This window comes from Delphinapterus leucas, chromosome 1 (assembly GCF_059928025.1).
Source record: "Delphinapterus leucas isolate spDelLeu-1000000601 "Yukka" chromosome 1, BTC_Dleu_Yukka2, whole genome shotgun sequence".
NCBI classification, from domain to species: domain Eukaryota; kingdom Metazoa; phylum Chordata; class Mammalia; order Artiodactyla; family Monodontidae; genus Delphinapterus; species Delphinapterus leucas.
Window position 1 is genome coordinate 94,565,682 of NC_143129.1, and position 23,379 is coordinate 94,589,060.

General features: G+C 39.7%; 1 protein-coding gene across 3 annotated transcripts; it reads left to right on the forward strand.

Annotated features, from left to right (window-relative positions):
- Positions 1 to 43: 43 nt before the first annotated feature.
- PSMA5 (proteasome 20S subunit alpha 5) lies at positions 44 to 23,379 on the forward strand. 3 transcript variants are annotated; one of them, XM_089918593.1, is made up of 9 exons: positions 44 to 79; positions 4,182 to 4,248; positions 10,819 to 10,945; positions 13,186 to 13,253; positions 14,192 to 14,299; positions 14,441 to 14,499; positions 15,090 to 15,192; positions 16,419 to 16,505; positions 20,465 to 23,129. In XM_089918593.1, the coding sequence occupies exons 3-9, from the start codon at positions 10,897 to 10,899 to the stop codon at positions 20,675 to 20,677; spliced, it is 687 nt and encodes a 228-aa protein (XP_089774719.1). In that variant the 5' UTR covers positions 44 to 79; positions 4,182 to 4,248; positions 10,819 to 10,896; the 3' UTR covers positions 20,678 to 23,129. The 3 variants fall into 3 exon arrangements, with proteins under 3 accessions (XP_089774719.1, XP_022439859.1, XP_089774711.1); XM_022584151.3 differs by lacking the exons at positions 44 to 79; positions 20,465 to 23,129 and adding exons at positions 82 to 185; positions 23,136 to 23,379; XM_089918585.1 differs by lacking the exon at positions 44 to 79 and adding an exon at positions 82 to 185 and having other exon boundaries at positions 20,465 to 23,128.

Sequence of the window (23,379 nt, forward strand, 5' to 3'; positions counted from 1 at the left end):
CATGTACAGGAGGGCGGGCTGAAGGGGTTGCGAGCGCACGCGCAGTTGGTAACGGAGACTTGGCTGTGTGGCGGTGTGGGTGAGTTGGGTGCAGGTGGACTCGTCTTGGCCCTCAGAATCCCCGAGTGGCCGCTGCCGCTTTCTCCTGCCCTTACCATGTTTCTCACCCGGTCTGAGTACGACAGGTCTGTGTGGTTGGGGGAAATGGGGTGGAAGTTACGGGTCGGCGGGCCCGGGGCCCGGTCTGGGCCTGGGTTCTGCCGTGTCATGGGGGCGCCCCAGGATCCCGAGTCTGGCCCGGCCCGGGGATCTCTCGCCTTCCCCAGCCGCCCGCTGTGATTCCCCAGGCTAGAGTTGCGCCTGTCAGCCGCACTTGTCCTGCCGCTGAGTCACTGCTGGGTCCGAAGTCGGTGCGGAAGCGTGAAGCTCCGCTTTGTGCTTGGGGAAAGGCGGCTGGCGCGCCGCGACTCCGACCTTTAACCTGGAAAGGCCAGGAGTCACCCCTTCTCCCCTTCATCTTTTTGTGCTGAGTGTGACTGCCTTTTTAAAAATGTAAACGTGTGCCTGGAAGAAAAAGCAATTAGAGATCACTTAATGGGTTTGATCATTTCAGCTCCCTTTTCCTTCTAGGAGCACAACCTCGTTTTCCGTTTCTTAGCTGTGGGAACAGAGCAGCCATTCCTTTGATTGAGGTGTAATGGGGCGTGATGTGATGTATAGTTTCTGCAGAAGCGCGAAGGAAGTCTCAGCTTTGCCCAGATATAGTGTATGGTGTCTGATTTTATGGGAACTGGAGTTTAGAGTGTTCTCAAGAGTTTTGTCATCATGCTGATTCAACTAGACCCAGGCTTTTCTGACTTTTTAAACAGTTTAAAGCAAGTTACTTTAAATGTGTGTTGCAGCCAGATCTGTTTTTGAAATCAAAGCTGTGAGGTTGTTGTATTTGTATAAAACAAAAAATCTTTTGAGAGCTTGGAAATGTTAAGTAATATTAAATTGTACATACTTATGCTGTAGACATTTTTACTTTCAGTTTCTGTTTTGATCAGTTACGTTTCACATAGCTATTGTTTTTTTTAAATTTTAAAGCCAGGAAAGGCAGATGTTTTCTTTGTACTAGATGGCTTGAGAAGCTGCATTTCTTGTCAAGTATATGTTGAACCTGTCAAAAGTTTTATCAGTTAGAACTACCACTTTAAGAAAAAAATCCTTTTACTGACTCATAGAAGATGTATGTGAGGTTTTAAAACTGACTCCTTAAAAAAAAACAAACAAAAAAAACGGACTCCTTTTCCTACTGTCCTATAAAATAACTTTGTTAGTCAGTATTTAGCTTCCAGAGCATTGGAAAGAGTCATCTTTGGGTGATATAATTTTGAGTAAGGGGTGTGTATGATGGAAATTGTTATTCTTATCAGAAAGCCTTTATTAAGGTTTTTGTGATCATTTACTTAACATCTTTATTAACTGCTTTGTGATACTCATTTTTGTATCTTCCTAAAGAATGCCTGAAACAGTCCTTTTTTATTCACTTAGCTAAGGTACTTGAATGCTTGTCATATGGCAGTGAACAATATCATGATCCTTTTTCTCATATGGGAGACTGTCCTTTAAAGAACTATTTACAAAAGTAACTATAGTATAATTCAGAAATGTGTTCATGTCATTAGAGAAGCTCAAATCAACACTATGGGAGTTTGATGAGAGAGATTGCATTCAGTATTAGGGTATTATGGAAAACTTCAAAAGGAGCTGATATTTAAACTGAGCCTTAGGAACTTCCCTGGTGGTTCAGTGGCTAAGACTCCGCGCTTCCAATGCAGGGGGCCCGGATTCGATCCCTGGTCAAGGAACTAGATCCCACATGCATGCCGCAACTAAGAACCCACATTCGGCAATGAAGATCCCACTTGCTGCAAATAAGACCAAGCACAGCCTAAATAAATTTTAAAAAACGTAAATAAACTGAGTCTTAGATGTAAGGTTTTAATAAATATGGAGAGTGAGAGTGAATAGTTTTGAGGCAGAGAATATAGGATGAACAAAGGAGGGGCAGTGGGAAAGCATACATAGTGTTTGCGAAAATTCTAGTCTGCTGGCACATATGATACACATATGGGAATGGGGGAGATCTGGGAAAACACTATGGTGCTAGATACTGGATGGTTTTTAATATGAGATTGAGAAGTTTGGGTCTTATTTTGTAGGCATCTGTGTGGCATAAATTATAATTTTAAGAAGTTACATAATCATAATTGTGTTGTATAGAGATTAATTGACTGGATTAGAGGAAAGAGAATCAGTACCAGTTAGAAGGCTATTAAAATACTCAATGCCCTCATTGGGCATTGAGAATGGAAGGGAGTGCCGAGTTACTGTGTGGGGGGTGTGGGGGGAACTGATTTGATATGACTTGGCATATTGTTAATTATGGGAAAAGGGGAGGAGTGAGTCAGATCGTTCAGAACTTTATAGTTTGGGGAACTGGGAGATGCGAGGTGTTTTAAAGTAAAAATGAAGTAGGAATGGCAGGAGATGTAGCTGATTTTGCAAGGGTGACTGTATATTTCAGACTGGAAAATGTCAAGTGTTTGGCACTAATGGGATATCCAAATGGAAATGCTCAGGAGGCTTTCAGATTAATCAGGAGAGAGGTCAAACTGGTAATAGAGATTTGGAAGTAGTTAGTGCTTGACATGAATGAAATAACCCAGAGAAAGTTTGAAAACAGGGCCAAGAGCAGAGCCCACATTAGGAAAGACTTAGTAATACCTCAACAGGATGAAGTTCCTGAATTAGGGTGAAAATACTGTATTCGTATTCACATAGTACTTTACACTTTACAAAGTGCTTTCATAATCTGTGCAATTTAATACCAATTGTATTATGACAGAGGCAGGATAGATTGTTTTTTTTCCATTTGAGCTAATTAAAGTTAGTAAGTGGCAGAACTGGAATTTAATCCCAGGTATTCTGCCCTCGGACTTTCCTCTCAGTGATTTTTAAAAGCTGTTTCTTAGAGTCCTAAATTTCCTTTTAAATGACATTAGGGATAGTACCTCTGGGGAAAATGGGAGGCTGGAATGGTGAGATTCTCTTTTGACTCCTGATAGTTGAAAGCTTGGTCTTAGATTGCCTAAATTCTCATTCCAGTTCTGCCTCTTATATGCTGAGTGACTTTGGGCAAATTAGTCAACCTCTTTGTGTCTCAACTTCCTCATCTCTAAAATAGTATCGCTTTAGAATACTATTTCATGGGATTGTTTTGAGAATTAAGTGTGTTGTCATTTAAAGGTTTGCAACAGTGCCAGGCATATAGTACATATTCAGTAAATGTCAACTTGTATTATTATCTGTTTTATATTTGGGATATATATATATATATATATAATATTTCTTTTTTAAAAATAAGAGGTTTTGATAAAACAAATTTGAAAACAGTGCTCTATATCATCTTACACGTTATAAACTCCAGACTCCATAAACCAAGGAGCACAACTATTTTCATTCATTTGTTCAAATATTCTTAAAGTGTCCATTGTGTGCGGAAAGCTTTTATAGCTAAGACCATGATGCCTCTTCTCCAAAGGGATTTCTAACAGATGAGCAAGGAAAGGTTGGGAATTGTTTAAGGGAGAAGAGTAGTCTGGCATGTATAATGTATTGAGTGAATTAACTAGGTTAGGCTTTAGGAGCTACAACAGATCTCAGTCTGTTGTTCAGATAACAATACTGATTCATACAAATAAATAGAGAAATGTCCCTGTGGCTGACTTTTACTAAAAAGTAAGATATTAACATCAAATTCACGTAATGGGAAGAGGATAAGGATAAATGCACATTTTCTTAGGAACTGCCTGATAGTTTGGGGGCATGAATTTACCAGAGGGATTCCAAATTGATTCAAGATTGAGGCAGAAAGTCACCTGCTTTCATTTGATCAGTTTGAAGATACTATGGGAGTGGGGCAGAGGTGTTCTATGTATAGGTTCCATTCTCTTGAAGACTGTTAATGTACCAAAAAACAGCTACAGATTGTTGTGGGTAAAGGAGCATAAAGACAGTGTGTACATCTTGTAGCCATCTGAGCTAGATGTCAAGGAACTTGACTTTAGTGTCTCTATGCTTATTTTTTCTGACAATTTTAATACCTTTTTCTTTTTTTTTTTTTTTAATTATAGGGGTGTGAATACTTTTTCTCCTGAAGGAAGATTATTTCAAGTGGAATATGCCATTGAGGCTATCAAGGTATAGTATCAAGTGGGGTAGTTTTTGAAATTTCATGGCAACTTAGTACTTTGCTGGCAGAACAGTTGGAGTAAATGTGTTTTAGCTATTCCTTTAGAAAATGTTCTTTATCTCCCTTTAATCAACCACAGTTAACCTTCTTTTTAATTTTATTTTTTTAATTGAAGTATGGTTGATTTACAGTGTTGGGCATAATTAACCATTTGTATAACAATTTCAATCCCATTCCTAACAACTACTTTGGAACTTTTTAAACAAATAACTGCTTCATAGTTATGTAAGTAGCTTTTTCTTAGTGGGGTTGGAAGGACATGTTTGTGTTTATAATCTTGGCTATAAAGAAAGGGGTCTAGAATTCCTGAGTTAGCACCTGGGAGATATTTTATCATCTTGAACAAATCATTTAACTGATCACCTGTATTCTTGTTGGTAAATTTGTCAATTTGTACTAGACATTTTTGGGTCTGAATTAGAGATGTGTCCTGTAATCTAACAACAAAATCAAATAGTTCAAACCAGTATTCAAAAAATTAGTTAGAAAGTAAGCTATTTATACTAAAGTTAGTTATGTGGGATCTTCTATTTGTTGGATTATGGATAATCTAAATTCTGCTTTAGATCTAAATTAGGTCGTTTAGAATAAGGTCCAGGCATCAGTATTTTTAAGGACTACCTCAGTGATTCTTAGTGTCTAGCAAGGGTTGAGAATCACTGATCTAGTCCAACTCTTCACTCTGTTTCAATCACCTCTGCATCCCCAAACAGCTTCTGTTTTTATAGATCTAGTGACAGAATATTTTCTCACTAGATAGCTCATTCTGTTTGGAAATCGTTCATAATGGTTTAGAAATTTATCCTTTATTGAATTGAAAGTCTAGCTTCCTGAAGTTTCCTTCAGTTGGCCCTAGTTTTGCCCTTGAACCATACAGGATGTTTAAACCTCTTCCATAAGGCAATTCCTCACATATTTGAAGAGAACTATTGTGTTTCCCTCTAAGTTACCTCTTCTAGAAAGAGTGTATTGGGGGAAATAGTTGTATGAGAATCTGGAAAGGGCAAAGAAGATTCTTAGTTGAAGACATAGAAGTGAAGGTGGAAGCATTGTAGTAGATAGTGGGCAGAAAACGATGGGCCAGCTACAAAAAGTGCCTGTTTTCTATTTCTAATCATGTGTGCCCTATATTTAAACCATATGTTACTAGGAAGTCTGAGATTATCACAATTCCAAGCTGTAGCATTTATTTTGAGCCTCAGCTAAGGTAATAGTTCTATCCAGATGTGCAAGTGAAGAGTAATTCTCAGTTCTTTTGGTTCTCCTTAAGCCCCTTAGTGCTAGTAATTTCCACGTTGCTTAGAGATAACGAGATAGTATCTGATCTCTGTAGCTGTAGTTTGAGCTAGGATGGAGTAGTGCCATTAATGTATGCTGCTTAACCTGTGTAAAAATTCATACTCCTAGGTGTTGAAACAACCTTGTTGTTGTCTTGGCAACTTAGCCAATGTGAAAGCAATTTGATAACTATAAGGATTTAGTAGTATGAAAGGAGCTGGAGAAATGACTAAAAATGGCTGACAAATAGAAATTATCACGTAGAGGTGCTGTATGGATGGCATGGGTGAGATATAGCCAGCAGAGGTGGGGGCAGAGTGCCTTTTAGAGTTAGGTTTGGGGGAAGAAATGGAAATCTGTGACAGTGTCAAAATTATTGTATTATTCTGAGCATCTGGACATTGGTTACTATGCTAGTGAATTATATTAAATAAATAATACATAGTCAGTTCAAATGTTCTCTTTCTTCCCTTATCCGTCTCGCCAGTCCCAACCCAGGGTGGGGGTGGAGTTTAGTCAGAATCGTAATATTGAAATGTCTGGGGATAAATGTAATGTACAAGAGAAAATTATCTTGATTTTGATATATTTTGTAAAATAGCCTGTCTCAAAGTATTGACCCTTTTTTGGAGTAGAAGCATAGAAATTATATTTTTTAATTAATTGATTGATTGGTTGATTTTTGACTGCATTGGGTCTTCGTTGCTGCGTGCGGGCTTTCTCTAGTTGCGGCGAGCGGGGGCTACTCTTCGTTGTGGTGCTCAGTCTCTAGGTGCACGGGTTTCAGTAGTTGTGGCACGTGGGCTCAGTAGTTGTGGCTCGCGGGCTCTAGAGCGCAGGCTCAGTAGTTGTGGTGCACGGGCTTAGTTGCTCCGCGGCATGTGGGATCTTCCTGGACCAGGGCTCAAACCCATGTCCCCTGCACTGACAGGCGGATTCTTAACTACTGCGCCTCCAGGGAAGTGCTAGAAAGCTATTTAAGTTGGAGGCCAAATTGAACAAGTTGAAAATTTTTTCTTGTGCTGTGAGAACTTCCTCCACAAAATAATTACAGGGACTATTGACATTTTAGAACGGATAATTCTTTGTTGTGGGGGACAGACCTGTGCATTGTAGGCTGTTTAGCAACATCCCTGGCCTCTACCCATTAGATGCCAGTAGCACTCACTCCTCCAGTTGTGACAACCAGAAATGTCTCCAGACTTTGTTAGTTGTCCCCTAGGGGGTAAAATGGCTCCCGGTTGAGAATAACTCTGCTAGATAAAATTTTAAGGTAGGCATGGGGACTTCCCTGGTGGTGCAGTGGTTAAGAATCCGCCTGCCAATGCAGGGGACACGGGTTCGAGCCCTGGTCCGGGAAGATCCCACATGCCGCAGAGCAACTAAGCCCGTGAGCCACAACTACTGAGCCTGCGCTCTAGAGCCTGCGAGTCACAAGTACTGAAGCCCATGTGCCACAACTACTGAAGCCCATGCACCTAGAGCCCATGATCCATAGCAAGAGAAGCCACCACAATGAGAAGCCCACGCACTGCAACGAAGAACAGCCTCCGTTCGCCGCAACTAGAGAAAGCCCGTGCGCAGCAACGAAGACCCAATGCAGCAGTAAATAAATAAATAAATAAAAATTTACAAAGTAGGTATGAATTCTGTTCTTCTCTGTTCAGTTGGAGATTCAAGATCAATACACTATACATAAAACAATTAGAGGACAACTAAGTGCCAAATTAACTTCTCTGACAATGGTTTCTGACTTTTTTATTTTACAGTTGACCCTTGAACAAGGCAAGGGTTAAGGACACCGACCCTCCAAGCAGTCTAAAATTGCCCTATAATCTATTGTTATAGTTGACCCTCCATATCTGTGGTTCCTCATTCACCCATTCAACCAACCACAGATCAGTACTGTTGTATTACTATTGAAAAAAAAAATCCACATGTAAGTGGACCTGCACAGTTCAAACTTGTATTGTTCAAGGGTCAACTGTATTTTTAAGGCATATGTGCATGTAGTTTTAGTCAGAAGGTAAAATAGTTTTATAAACCTTGTAACAAAAGCAGAAATCCCTGAGCCTGCCCCTCTTTATCTTCAGCTTCTCAGATGCAACATTTTAAAGTCTTTTAGCTAATTTTCTTGGCATTTACTTCCATATCTCTAAGATAGGAACACAGACTTATTTTTTTCACCTAGGTATTATCCACAGACTTTTCATTATGAAGGATGACGACTTCTGCCCCCAGTGACACACAGATATACAGTTTCCTACTGGAGTAGAGATAGGGCAACCCTCTCAATGTATGTCATATCTGTCATAATTTTGTTAGATCATTAGTCAACATTTCTATTGGTAAGACTACGTAAATGCTTTTCATACCTGAGCTGTTTTTCTGTTTCTGCACAATAGTGTTTCCCTGGGAGTTTGTAATTCTCTTTTAAAATTTTGCCTAATTTAGTATGTAAATATCAATAATTCATCCCCAAGGTCTCTCCAAGTTATGTATATCCTCTCAAAACACTCAGGCACATTAAGTATCCTGTAAAAGATTCTTAAAGAAATCTTTGAGCCTTTGACCAGCTCTAATCGGGACTGGTTCTCTGGGCCTGCTGCACAGCTGTATACTTAGGCTCTTCTATCATCATCATCCTAGGAACTCTCTTTAACTCCCTCTTGCGTTAGATCGCAAGTCATTTTCTTTTTGATGTATTCCTTCAGTTTGGTAGAACCCGTTCTCCAATGATTTCATAAGAAAGTATTTTCAGTTTCCAAGCTTTTTTGGTTTTTTTCCTTTTTCTTATTAGTGTCCTGTTCTTGTTTTATGGATGAAAATACCTTTTTCAAGGACTAAAAAAAATGTTTTTCTTTAGATTTCTTTTTCCCCTTGAACAAGCTAGATTCTTTAGAGAGATATATTTTTAAACTGCAGATCTTGACCTATTACTGGGCACTGAATCAATTTAGTAGGTCATGGGAGCATTTCTTTTTGATGTAGGCAGGAGCAGTAGATCTCAGAATGCCTTGCTCATAGTATTGGTGAGTGTTTTCTTTTCTTTATGAAACTTTGTTTCTATTATATTTATTTCTTTGTATCTGTTTGTGTATTTTGGTCATGATATAAAGTATATTTCTTAATGTAGATTTGGGTCAGAAAATTTGAAAACTACTGCTCTAGAGAAAACTGCCTCTTCTCATTTCATGCCTTGAAGGTGTTTCTGCCTGCTCACTTCTGAGAACTGAGCAGGGAAAGAAGGCTGGGGTTCTTAACATTAAACTTGTCAATTTTTACTTAATTCCCCTGTTTTCCTGCAGTACTCTGCCTTCGATGGTGGCATCCCCCAATCTAGAGACCCTCTGTTTTACTCTCTCCAGAGTCTTCTACAGGAGTGGGAGTGGGGGCCATCATCTAGCTTTACAACGTAGGGTAAGAGATCTGGAAATCTGTCTCTTAAGCAAACGTTGAACTAATTTTATAATTTTTAGCTGTTCTGTTCCTATTTCCAGAGGTCCTTGTTGCCACCATTCCCTTTTTGGGGGGTCCTATGATAGAAATCAGGTTGTTTCTTGACTTTCTTTACTACTGGCTTAGGATTTGGATTTCTCAGGTTTGCTAAGTAAGTAATCACTAACCCATCTTCTTTCTTTAAAATTTTGTGTCTGTGTCTTTGTCCACTCTTTGTCCTAGTGGATTTATCCAGTCCCTGCTTAAGCCTTTTAATCTCCTGTTCTCAGGCTTGGAGAAGGAGTAGAGCTAATGTATGTATTCAGTCTACACCTTTACTTAGAAGTAAGAGCACTCATTTTTTACATAAAATTCTTTGACGTTTTATCTCCTGTAGTTACACATGTACCATTAAGAAAATACACAGTGAAAAGCAGGTATATATATTTAATAACTTCTAAATAAAGTCACAACTTTACACATTTGAAAAATAATACATATATGTAAGAAACATGATCATTCAGTCTACATGCGTTTTAAGCATGTTATGCACAATGATTTATGAAATTCTTTGGAATACTTTGCAATTACAGACTCCAGGAATCTGATGCTCACACTGATAGTCATTGCTTTGTAGAACTAAGTAAATATAGTGATTTACTGTAAGTAAATATAGTGATTATTTAGAGGAGAGAGCACGTATAGTTATGGAAGCCTTTATGAATGATGGGTGGAATTTGGATAGGCAAAGGGAGGAGCGTATTCCAGGTGTGACAGCATGGGCAGAACAAGGGTAGCGGATAATATGGCATGAGAAAATGGATTTGGCTATACCTGAGGGGTTTTGCTGGAGAATGATAAATAATAAAGTTGGAAGAGTAAAGTAGGATTAGGTTTTGAGGACTCTGGAAGCTTTACTTGGATTTTATGTTACAGGCAGTATAGAGAGATATTAATTCTTTAGAGAAGGAGAAGTATAATGAAAATAGCATTTTATTGTATCAGGCCATAATATGAAAGATGCATTGGGAGAGAGAGATTAAAGATAGGGAGACTAAGGAGGCTATTGAAGTAATCTTGGCATATAAAAAAATAGCTAACATTTGTTGCTCATTTACTATGTGCAAGTTACCATTTTAAGCATTTTATGTATGTGTGTTTACCCCTCTTGATGTGTAGGTATTGTTATTATTATCCCCCTTTTGTAGATAAGGAAACTGAGACAAAGAGGGGTGGGTGACTAGGATGGTGACATGGAGATGGAGAGATGAAATCAAGCTATATTGTAGACTGCTAGTGACCTTGAAAGATATTTTTATGTTGTTGGTGGTGTTTCTTTATCTTTTCTTTTTTCTTTCTTTATTATTATTATTTTTTTAAGTAAATTACTTTTCTGGAGGTCACATAGATTTGAGGGATATCACCTTTTCAGATAGATCAAGGTAGCAGAGGTAAAAAGATACCAAGTCCAGAAAAAACATTAGAGTTGTATTACTTCTTGCCCACTATGTTTAGAACTTTAGAATCTGCCCCTCTCCAAAAAACTGGCATTAGAGTTGATCATTTTCCGGACATTTTCAAGACCTTCTTGAACTTCTCCTTTAGAAGCACAAAATTCTGTAAATCAGTGCTCTTGCCATTGACAAGAATAGTACATTATTAGGGTGCTCCTTATTTTCTCTGTGTATTAGATATGGCTGATTGAAGCTTCTATCATGTGAAGATATACAGAGAGATTCTTGGTGAGTATGTAAGATTGTTCTTTGACTTCTATATGATAACCATAACCTGTTTCTCTTTAGCTTGGTTCTACAGCCATTGGGATCCAGACATCAGAGGGTGTGTGCCTAGCTGTGGAGAAGAGAATTACCTCTCCACTCATGGAGCCCAGCAGCATTGAGAAAATTGTAGAGATTGATGCTCACATAGGTAAGGAGTAGGAGAAGGCTGTTCTGTAGGATCTTGCCTGGGTTAATCAGTCTTCTTTGATGTTTCAAGGGAGGTTCATTAGGTGAACATCTTATCCCTTGTTAGTTCTCATTTTCCAGGTAGTAGGCCATTGTGCATAATATAGGTAGTAGGAAGCAGTTATAGGATTCACCTACTCCCAGACGTTCCTTTCTCCCTCAGATTTATACTTGGCAAATGTGATGGTTATTGAAATATGTGAAGGTTGAATCATAGGCCAGCTCCCTATGGTGGCTGGGTCTTCATCGATGCATAACATTAGGAGGCTACCTGGAGCAGAGGATTGTGTGGGAAGGTAGGGGTGTCCACTAAGCAAAGAGAAATTCTTAAAGATCTTCAAAGTGACTAAGGTGCAGAGAGTATAAGGATGATAGACTTTGACCCAGATCGGTACTCTTCCTCTGTTTTCAGATTTATCATTTCAATCTATCTCCCCTCACCTTCCCTTCCTCACTTTTTTGGGTCCCTGTTAAATTCCCCTGCCGTGGCTTCTGGCATCATTGTAGCATGATGAGTAGTTCTACTTATTTATAGCATGGCATTTTAGTTGACTGCCCACATTTACTTAACCTATCTAGTCATCTAATTACTGAAACGTTGGTAAAATAATTAATTGCTTGAGGGCGTCAGAATCAAATGCCATAGTGACTCAGGGAGCTTGACATTATCTCTTTCATAGATATAGAAACTGAGATTTAGTCTTTTAAGATTAGAACATTTTATCTATTTTCTCTGAAGCCATCTACCTTTTGGAGGTAGGTCAGTGTCACTTCATTCAACAAACTGAGAACCTATTATGTGCCAGACTTTGTGCTAGACACCAGGGGCACACAGAGGAATGAGACATAGTCCCCATGTGTTCCAGGAGCATACAGTTTAATAACAGAGGTAGATATGTAAATAAGTCAATGCAATTAAGTGAAGTAGGTATTAAGAAAGGCTGTAGTATATGCTTAGTAGGGGTACAATGGAGGAAACAATTAGTTTTCCCTGGGGCCAGTGGTAGTGATGTTTTCAGAAAAGGATTCCATAAAGGTGATGCTTGAGCCGAACTGAATTCTAAAAGATAAGGAAGTGTTTACCAAGTGAATAAGTGTCTGGGTGTAGCAGGGGAGAGCTTTCTGGTCGGAGGGAATAGAAGAGCAAAGCTGTGGTGGTGTAAAATATAAAATACCCTGGCACACGCAGTTTGGCATGACTGGCAGGTGGAATGTGGCAAGAAATGAGTCTGGGATCAAACAGTGGAAGTCCTTTTTACCACACTAAAGAGCTTGAACTTGATCCTTTTGCATTGCCAAGGTTTTAAGCACTGAGGAAATATGATCAGATTAGGATTTGAGAAAGCCCATTCTGATAGTAGTGTTGAAGGTACAGTGAAGGGGGCTGAGACTGGAGGCAGGGAGACCAGGTCAGAAATTTTTTTAATAATCCAAATAAAGAGATGATGAAGGCTTAACCAAGGTGGTGGCCAGAAGACGGAGAGGTAAGGACTAATGCCAGACAGGCTAATCAGACAGCAGTTGATAGAATTTGGGATTCAGTTGGTTGTGAGGGCCAGGGAAAAAGATGGAGCCTAGAAGGGAAATGAGTTGAGTCTGTGGTCTGTCCAAGTAGATATATTAAGGGAGTCATTTGGCTTTATAGGTCTGAAATGTGGGAGTGAGACCCAGGCTGGAAATTTAGATTTGAGTCATGACGTGTAACGTCACAGCCATAATCTTGGCATCTTCGGCCATCTCTCATATAACTAGTTTGTGTTTGGTCAGAAAGTGAAAAGACTTGATTTTCTTCTAGGGTCTTCCATTGTAGCTCATAGTGAGATAGTTATTTTTTTTCCCTTGTTTCTCCTGTTGGACTGTTAGTGCTTGCTTAGTTTGAAAGTGCATCACGGGCTACCAAAGAGTGCTGAAGGAATGCTTGAGGATGTAACGTGTGGAAATTCATGTTTGAGTAGCTGCTCTTCTCTGTCTCCTACCTTAATAGCTGGACTTCTGTGTCATTATGAATGGTTTTAATTTGTTAGTGATATAATTATACTTGTGTTCAGTGTAGATAATTTCCCATCTAATCTCTTAGGTATATTGCTATGGGATTGCTGAATGGCTGCCATGGTTTCACTCCAGAATTTCAGTATTTCCTGAGTGGATGAAAGAGTTCTACAAGGATTTGGCTACCGGGTCACTGTTGCTTTTACATTGCAGGTTGTGCCATGAGTGGGCTAATTGCTGATGCTAAGACTTTAATTGATAAAGCCAGAGTGGAGACACAGGTAAAATTAGCATCATCTCTCCTTTTTACCATGATGCTTGTGTTCCTTGTTTAGTGATGATATAACTGCCTGGGCTGTACTGCAGGTATCTGTGTTAATATCAGATGTAGCTCTTGGGAGTGATTTTGGGTAGAATCCCTAGTTACAACTTTCTGAGGCTTGGAGTCTAGCCATCCAACCATTGCAGCTTTGAGGAAGCCCTGGTAAATAGTGCTGACAGTCTCTTGCTTCTTTTTGACTTGCCTTATATAAAGCAAGCATTGCACTGCATTCTGTTCCCTAATTGACTTTCTGTGGGAGCACCATAGCAAGAGGTAGAAATAGCTAAAGGAATTCTCACCCCAACTGCCTTTGCAGCTAGGCTTGCAAATGACAGCTCTCCTGTAGTGAGTAATGATATGTACCAGGTGATAAATGCTGGTTAGGAATACTGATTTTTTTTTTTTTTTAACTGAGCTCCTGCTGCCTACAGAGTAGTAGACTGGTAAGAAAAAAATATCTGATTGGTAAAAATTTTTTTTTGTGCTTATTTGCAGGTTTGCTCTCAGTACTTATGTAAGAATAAGTCATTTAATTTAAACTCCAACAGAATGATAAGATAGGGCCTTTGAGGGAAAGTGGCACTCAGCTATTAGCCTTCACTTTGTGAAAAGACTAGATTTGGTGCTCTGAAGGGTTAACTCTGTTTTTCAAGGGAGCAATCCTCTCCCTTGAAAAGTCATCATTGCTTAGAGTCCTTTTGGTATAACTTTATTTCCAGAGCTATTTCTCTTCCTCTCATGCAGTCCCGAGCATTTGAGTTTAATGTTAAGGAAAACACACCAGAGCTTGAGCATTCAGTTTTTAACCACAGTTCAAAGGGATGTGTGTGGTGAGATGGTGGGCTACTTTTAATGCCATTCTTATGAAAGGTAGACCATGCTTTGCTCTTCTTTTAGAACCACTGGTTCACCTACAATGAGACCATGACAGTGGAGAGTGTGACTCAGGCTGTGTCAAATCTGGCTCTACAGTTTGGAGAAGAAGATGCAGATCCAGGTGCCATGGTGAGTTTGACGCTTGTGCGAAGCTTTCTTGCTGTCCTGTGGAACTGATGACATTTGTCCTCGGAACATGTCTTTCCTGTCTCTTCTCGTCCCCCTACTTCATAGCTATTTATCTTAATACCTCCTGCTTTTTGGTTCTAGTCTCGTCCCTTTGGAGTAGCACTGTTATTTGGAGGAGTTGATGAAAAAGGACCCCAGCTGTAAGTACCATTTGGCCATTTTTTTCCTGCTTCCTTTTTGGGAGAATTATTTTCATTTGGGATGGGACTGGTTGTTTAAATCAAGTGAGAAGATTATTGTAGAGTTGTAAAAATGAAGGGCTTCTAATTCTATAAAGTTCATTGATTCTGTGCTGCTTACACAAAAACAAATTTGGGGATTTTATGAAGAACTCCTCTACTGGAATCAGTGCTATTTCTGGAAAGAAATTAGAAGTAACTTTGTTGCTGTAGTCAAAATGTGTTTGAGCCTTGCTTTGGAATATTGATTTGATCCCTGTCCTCAAATAGTATTTAGATAGGCGTACATAAGTATCATATTTATATATACTCTCTATATAAAGTATTCTTATACATACTTCTCTTCTAAATCCCTGAGGAAATTATTATTAGTTTTCTTAAACACTTTTTAAAAGATCTGGTTTCTCCAGCCATAGAACATCTTTTGGATTTGTGCCTCGGTATTTCCTGGCTGCAGGGCCAAGCATTTATATTTTTTAGTGAGACGTTTGTTACATAAAATGCCACCGTTCTTAAGCATTTTAATCCTCTTCTTTTTGGTGGTTTTGCAGGTTCCATATGGACCCATCTGGAACCTTTGTACAGTGTGATGCTCGAGCGATTGGCTCTGCTTCAGAGGGTGCCCAGAGCTCCTTGCAAGAAGTTTACCACAAGGTAATTAAGCATTCTCACGACTTCTATTATCTTTTTTTTAAATCATGGTATAATTTACATACAATAAAATGCACAGACCTAAGAGTTCAGTTCTATGAGTTTTGACAATTGTATACACCCTTGTAACCAGCACTTAAAACAAAATATAGGGACTTCCCTGGTGGTCCAGCGGTTAAGACTCCACGGTCCCAATGTAGGGGGCCCCGGTTCGAGCTGTGGTCAGGGAACTAGATCCCACAGGCCGCAGCTAAAAGATACCGCATGCCACAACTAAGACCCGGCGCGGCCAAATAAATAAATAGATAATTTAAAATAGATACATATATATATAGCACACTTCCATCACCCTGCCGCAAAATGCTTGCCTCCTCTCCAGTCAGTCTCTTCCCCCGTTTCAGGCACATTTACCGTTGTAGATTAGTTTTGTCTGGTCTTTCTGTGAATAGAATCATACAGTTTGTATTTTCATGTCTGCCTTTTTTTGTTCAATGTACTGTTTTTGAGATACGTTCGTATTTTTGCACATTTCAGTAGTTTCTTTTTATTGATGAGTGGTATGCCATGGTATAGATATACCACAATTTGTTTATCCTTTATCTTCACAGCTTTACTTAGCAGTTTATATTTCCTAGTCTGGCTCTCCAAGCAAGTGGGCATTTGGTACTTTTTATCTTTGTGGGATGGGAAGCCTTGGTTTGGGGTAACTCATTGTAGTGGCTGAAGGCTGCCCTACTTGTCATTCAGGTGGTTCATACAGGAATGCCTGCTTAAATCAACTTCTCCTAGTATCGCTTTTACGTGTGCAGGAAATTAGATACAAAATGGGGTAAGCAAAGAGCAGATTTTCTAAACCATTGGGCTACCTTCTAGATCATTTGGGAATTATTATTCACAGGATATCATCAATATTATCTTGCTTCTAAATCAAAAGACAATAACTAGAGAAGTCTAACTCTTTCCCCTTCTTCAAAGATCACTTAACATATTAAAGTTGGTAACTTTGTTCTGGTTCAAAATAAGACTTTTTTTTCTCTGAATAAAGGTACTCTACTTATTTACCATTTACCTGAATTCTGGAGATACTTGTAATGCACTGTACTTATTGAGATGTTTGATTTATTAATATTTGCTAAATCATTTCTTCAGGGAGATATAGGGGAAATCTTTGAAGGAAGGAGGGATTATGTACAATTAATGGCTACTCTTCTTACCCTCTTTGTTTCAAGTCTATGACACTGAAAGAAGCCATCAAATCTTCACTCATAATCCTCAAACAAGTAATGGAGGAGAAGCTGAATGCAACTAACATAGAGGTATTTTTCTGTTTTATTCAGATATCATAGTTCTCATTGCTGAAGATCAAGATAGTAACATTTTTGTATGCTCAGTTCTCAAGAAGTTATTATCCTGTGAATAAGCAACTTTAGTAACGTGGTATGGCAGAAGCCAGAATTTGGTGAGTTAAAGAATAAAAGGGAGTGATGAAGTGGACAAAACAAGAATATGCTGCCTTCTCAAGAAGTAATTAATGTCAGCAGCAGGCAGCATTAAAGAAAAGGATTTTTGTCTTTTTAAGGATGGGGAAAGACATGAAAATACTTCTATAGTCTGAGAAGCAAGTAGTGGATAGAAAAATGTTAAAAGAATTAAGGGCTTCCCTGGTGGTGCAGTGGTTGAGAGTCCGCCTGCCGATGCAGGGGACACGGGTTCGTGCCCCGGTCCGGGAGGATCCCACGTGCCGCGGAGCGGCTGGGCCCGTGAGCCATGGCCGCTGGGCCTGCGCGTCCAGAGCCTGTGCTCTGCGACAGGAGAGGCCACAGCAGTGAGAGGCCCGCGTACCACAAAAAAAAAAAAAAAAAAAAAAAAAAAAAGAATTAAAAGTGGAAGTTAGATAGTGATGGAAAAGTTCTAGAAGAGAGAAGCCATGGTACAAATGAAGGAGTTGGTTTTGAAAAATAGAATTGATTCAGCATTATATTGAATACCCATTACATGCCAGGTACTATGTAGATGCCAGGGATACAGACACAGAAAATCCAGTTCCCATTAAGTAGTATAGAGGACATACAGATAATAACAGCTTGGGTTGATACTTCTGTAATAGCAATATGAATGGATTGACACAGGAACATATAACTTATACTGGGGCGTTAGGAAAGCTTACTAGAAGAGGTGAAGTTTGGAGAAGGGAAGAGAATGGTATTCCAGGAAGAGGGAACAGGACATGTAAAATAACGTTGTGCGTAAAAGGGGACTCTGAGGGATTTATCTGAATGCTAGAGTGTGAGATGTATGTAAGATAGGGAGATGACACTGGAGAGACGTGGACCAGATTCTGAATGCCCTTATTTAGGATCCTAAGAGTAGACAGCAGGATGGGAGGTAATGATGAGTAAAGTTAAGGCAGGCTTGGAGGTGAACTGGGAGAGAGGTGTTATATTTCCCTGGTGATTGTTAGATCATCTGCTGAAGGTGGGTGAATGCAACAGTGAAATTAAAAGGAATGGAAAATATTTGGAAAAGTCATTATGGATAGGGAAAAGGGAAGACAGGGATGAGTAAAAGGATTGCTGGGTCACATTAAAATACGCTAGCTGAGGCTGAAATCACAAAACAAGTTGTTGTAAAAAGTCAGGATAGTGGTTACCCTTGGAGGCATGGTATGTATGTATATTATATTTTAATTAAATTTTTAGGGCTTCCCTGGTGGCGCAGTGGTTGGGAGTCCGCCTGCCGATGCAGGGACACGAGTTCATGCCCTGGTCTGGGAAGATCCCACATGCCGCGGAGCGGCTGAGCCCGTGAGCCATGGCTGCTAGGCCTGCACATCCGGAGCCTGTGCTCCGCAAAGGGAGAGGCCACAGCAGTGAGAGGCCCACGTACCACAGGAAAAAAAAAAAAAAATTTTTTTAAAGACCAACTGAAGCTGGAATCACAAATCAGTAATTAAACCAATCAGCACTTACCAGGATACTTTTCAGCTATACTCAGCATAGATTGAGAAAATGTATATTTAGATAAATCTCTGGCAAAGGGTTGACTGGTTATGGGCAGAAGAATGGAGAGAGTACTGGAGAGTATTGTTTGTCAATCTGTCACCAATAGAGGCCAGTTCCTTAGGCTGCAGTGAAAGGGGCAAAATTGGGCACCAGAACAAGGGGCTGGCCTAATGGTGGGAAGGTCTGAGAAGAGTTGGAGAGAGGTTGGGGCTGCGGGAGGGGTGTTTGGCTTGCTTCTTCAGCAGTCATGGGGAGAGGGGGTTATGGAATGGAAATGGAAAACTTACTTCATAAATAGTTGTTTTTTCACCTTCTCAGCAAAGATTTGAAAATGCTTCCCCTTCGTGCCAGTCTCTGAGATGATGAGGCGCAAAAAATGCAACGATAGCCCATATTGACCCTTAGGAGGGATTTTGTCAGTTCCTTTTGTGCTTTGTTTTCTGTGGTACTGAATGAGATAGGGTCTTGGCATTTCTACTAAGACTATCTCCTTGCTACCTCAGAGTAATTCACATGTAGCTCTTTTGATCTCACAGTGAAGGTTCTAAGGCCTGCTTGGTTCAACTAAAACTTCAAAGATATTTTTTAGCTCATTCAGTTTCAGTGCAACTACAGTGTTGCTTTGAAGAGAGCATCAGGTGTGTGTCCCATCCACGCTCTATCATTAATCCCTGACTAGAGTTTTCTTCCCTTTAACACAGGGGCACTTCCACTTTTCCAAGCTCTAACTCATGGTTTCCAAACCTGGCTGTCTATCAGTCTTTGGCTGTCCATCAAAAATCTCTATTTTTGAAATCTCCTTGGGTGACTCTGATGCTCAGCCTAAGAAGGTCAGGCATTTGGGAGCCACTGCTCTAGAGCCCACCCTCCTCTATCTCTTTGAGGTCCCTGCTCCGCCAGTTGTCCCTTGCGTCACCAGCCTCTCCTCAACAGCCACTTCCCCTCAAAAAGGGAAAATTTCCAAGTTGCATCTTTCTTTAGAGAAACAAAAAAACAAAACCCACCTTTGTCAACCCCTCTCTCTACCTAGTATCCTTTTTTAAAAGATCAACTTCATTGAGGCATAATGTACATACTGTAGTGTGCGCTTGTTTTAAGTTTACAGTTCAGTGAATTTTGACAAAGGTATAACCCTTGTATCCGCAACCACAAAATACAGAACGTTTCTGTCGTCCCCAAAAGTTCCCTCATGCCCCTTTTTAGTCACTTCCTTCCCGCTGATCTGCTTTTTGTCACTATAGATTTGTTTTGCATGTTCTAGAATTTCTTATAAATGGATCTTACAGTGTGTATTCTTTTTGTGTCTCACTTCTTTCACTTAATAATTTTGAAATTCAGGAGTTTGTTACATTTTATTGCTATTCCATTCATCATATCTTTTAACCTTTAATTGCTAGATGATGAATCTGTATTAATTGTCTTCACTGCCTCGCCTCTCGTTTATTTCTCAATCACTGCCTTGGTTTCTGTTATTATTTCCCTGAGACTGCCCCTTGCTAAGATAACTCCTCTTTATCAGATTTCATGGTCATTTTTAAGACTTCTTATATGACCTTTTCTGAAGCAGACACCTCAAATTTTTGACAGTTGTAAAACTAAACTCATCATTTTTCCTGAAAACCATTTCCTCTTCCCTTATTTCTAATTCTGGTTGATGACACCTTCAGTGAACCTGTCATTCACAGCAGAAACCTGGAAGACTCTGACCTCCCTTTGCCTTCACCGATTTGTTTCTTTGCCTCCTTAAATAACTCTCATATCAGTGCCTCTTCTTCATGCCTATTCCTAGGGCCTTCTCTTGTTCAGGCCCTCATTTTTCTCCTGCCTTGTATGTTTTGAGATTTCCTAGCTAGTCTTCCTGCCTCTAGCCTTACCCTCCTCATTTTCATTCCATTTCCCCTGCCATTGTGCTACTGAAGTGGATTTTCTAAATTGCATATCTAATCTCAATTGTCCTCCACTTGTAAAAAGTCTTTTCTGACTCTTAACTGTCTGCAAGATAAATTCCAAACTTCTTTTCATGTCACAGTAATTCACTACTTCTTAAGGCATATGTTTAACCTGTTAGGTACCTTGCTAATTTTACATGCAATTATCTTTTAATCCTCACAATAGCCTTATGAGATAGGTATTCCTACTTCCATTTTACAGAGGAGGAAACTGAGGCTTTGAGAAGGCAAGACCTTGCCCAAAGTAACAGTATTGGTAAATGGTGGGGCCACGGTTTGAAACCAGGTCTGATTTGGGGTCCTGTCCTTTTTTTTTTTTTGCAGTACGCAGGCCTCTCGCTGTTGTGGCCTCTCCAATTGCGGAGCACAGGCTCCAGGTGCGCAGGCTCAGCAGCCATGGCTCACGGGCCTAGCTGCTCCGCGGCATGTGGGATCTTCCTGGACCGGGGCACGAACCTGTGTCCCCTGCATCGGCAGGTGGACTCTCAACCACTGCACCACCAGGGAAGCCCGGTCCTGTACTTTTTAACACTTTAATACACTATCTCTGTATGAGCTCTGAACTCCTGCTACCTCTCCATTTCATCTCATCACATATGCAACTTCTGCTCTAGTCATTCGGAATTACTTTCAGTTTTGCAAATGCATCATCTTGTTTCGTGCATTTATGCATTTGCATATTCAGTCTGCCCTCTGCTCCTTGACTGACCCATTCTTGTAGTGCTTTAAGACACAACTCAAAGATTGCTTCTCCTTGAAGCCTTCCTAGACTCCCCCTAGATTACTCCTTTGTGCCTTTATGTATGCTTCGCTCTGTTGTAACACTTACCTGACTTTAAAAGCATTTGGTGTCTAGAGCTCTTAGTAAATAAGACAGACTTTCTTCATGTTTGGATCTCTAGTGCCTTGTACAACTGTAACTAGTACACAGGTGCTTAGCAATTAATTATTGATCAAATGAATAAAAGAAAATATCTGTTTTACCTGCCTCACAGAGGTTTTTTGAAAGTAAAGTGAGGATTTCCCTGGTGGCGCAGTGGTTAAGAATCCTCCTGCCAATGCAGGGGACACAGGTTAGATCCCTGGTCCAGGAAGATCCTGCATGCCACGGAGCAACTAAGCCCGTGTGCCACAACTACTGGGCCTGTGCTCTAGAGCCCACAAGCCACAACTACTGATCCTGAGTGCCACAACTACTGAAGCCCAAACGCCTAGAGCCTGTGCTCCGCAGCAAGAGAAGCCACTGCAATGAGAAAGAAGCCCATGCACCGCAATGAAGAGTAGCCCCCGCTCACCGCAACTAGAGAAAGCCCGCGCACAGCAAGGAAGACCCAACACAGCCAAAAATAATAAAAAATAAATAAATGTATTTTTAAAAAAAGAAAGTAAAATGAGATAAATAGAAAAGTAGCTTTCATATAGATTATGTAAGTAAATGGCAAGGGGTTATTTTTACTCATCTAGTGATGGGTGCCTTCCTGAAGGCAGTATTTGGTTTAAGTCCTATTAGTATTGATTTGCAGCCTGGTTCTATAGGACTGTTCTAATTCAGAGTTGCCCAGTTTCTGGTTTTTAGCCCCTGTAATGGTTTGGGAGGACTAGCCTGTGAGCCATGGGTGACTTGACAAAAAACTCTATAGGCTCTCACTCTTCTCTGGTTTATTGACTTTGTATTTTCTATCCTCATGTCCTTAAGAAAATCATTTATATATTTTAATTTCCTTGGAATAGAACTCATGGTCTATATGGACATCACTAAATTATTTAACATACATTTTACAAATATGTTTGGGACTCTTCTGATATTTCGTGTAATTGGATAGATCTTTTAGGAGAATCTAGTGGAGACTGCAGGCTTTGAGAGAACGTTTTTTTTAGTCTGTCCCCAGACCAGATCTTCAGGTGTTTTAAGATGTGCAGTAGTAGTCTTCTTCTAAATTTTACCTGTAGTTGGGGCAGAGAATAATAAACATTATGTAACTGAGCTGTGCTAATTTTGGCAGTTTTCAAATTATACTAAATATCAGTAGTGAATGTTACTCAAAAAATGCCCTACTATGTTTAATTTTAAAGTTAAAAAAAGATAATATAAGGAAATGACATTTCAAACAAATTAAACACAAAAGCTAAAGGGAAAAGTGAAGTGGCACCTATTCCTCAGTATTACCCTAAAACATGGGACTATGTTGTCAGCAGAGATGATGGAAAACCTGGTGGTTTGGTTAAATTTGAAACTAACCATCTTCTGACCCTAGTCTTTTATTGCTTAAATACATTATAATCTGGACTGCTGGTTATTACTAATATCTTTAGTTGTAACTGATTTCCTATGGTCAGTGTTAATGAGATCTTTTCATCACCAGTCCTTTTAAAAAAACAAAACAAATGTTTTTCTTGTTAAGTTACCATATGGGCAGTTTTAGAGAAAATAATACCCACCAGTAATAGTTAATTATGTGGTGCTTATTACAATGTTCTAGACACTGTTCTAAGCACTTTACATGGATTGACACATTTAATCCTCACAACTGCCCTACGAGTTAGGTGCTTTTATCCCCATTTTACTGATGGAAATTGAGGCACAGAGTGGGCAAGTATACCAAGGTCACATACACAAGCTCAACTTGCAAGTGTGTGAATATGCTTTTAATATATTTCTAAAGGAATCTTTAACAGAAAAAACTACTGACACCAATTTGCTACTTCTTTTGTGATCCTTGTTGAAGTAACCTCAAGAAGTGACAGTGATGCCAGGCATTTGGTTAACTATTATGTGGTGGGTTAACCTCAAAATAGAAAATTTGGTCAAGAAGATTTTTATTTTGGAGTCAGACAGCTATTTTAGGAACTGCTGCTGGAAAGGATATCCCTGGGACAGCAGATCCCTTAGTTCCTAATGAACAGCTGCGTCACCAACAACTTCTCCTGACCGTGCTGGGGCTATAAGCAGGGTGATCGAGCTGAGCTTATTAAGCCTTCTCTGTTTTCTTTCCAGCTAGCCACAGTGCAGCCTGGCCAGAATTTCCACATGTTCACAAAGGAAGAACTTGAAGAGGTTATCAAGGACATTTAAGGAAGCGTGATCCTCAGAATTTCTTGGGGACAGTTTCAGTTCTCCTAGTTGCCCTTAACTTTTATTTCCAGCTCCAGTTCCTTGGAAAATCTCCAGTGTATGTGCATTTTTTTATGATGTCTGTACATAAAGGCAGTTCTGAAATAAAGAAAAATTTTGAATATTT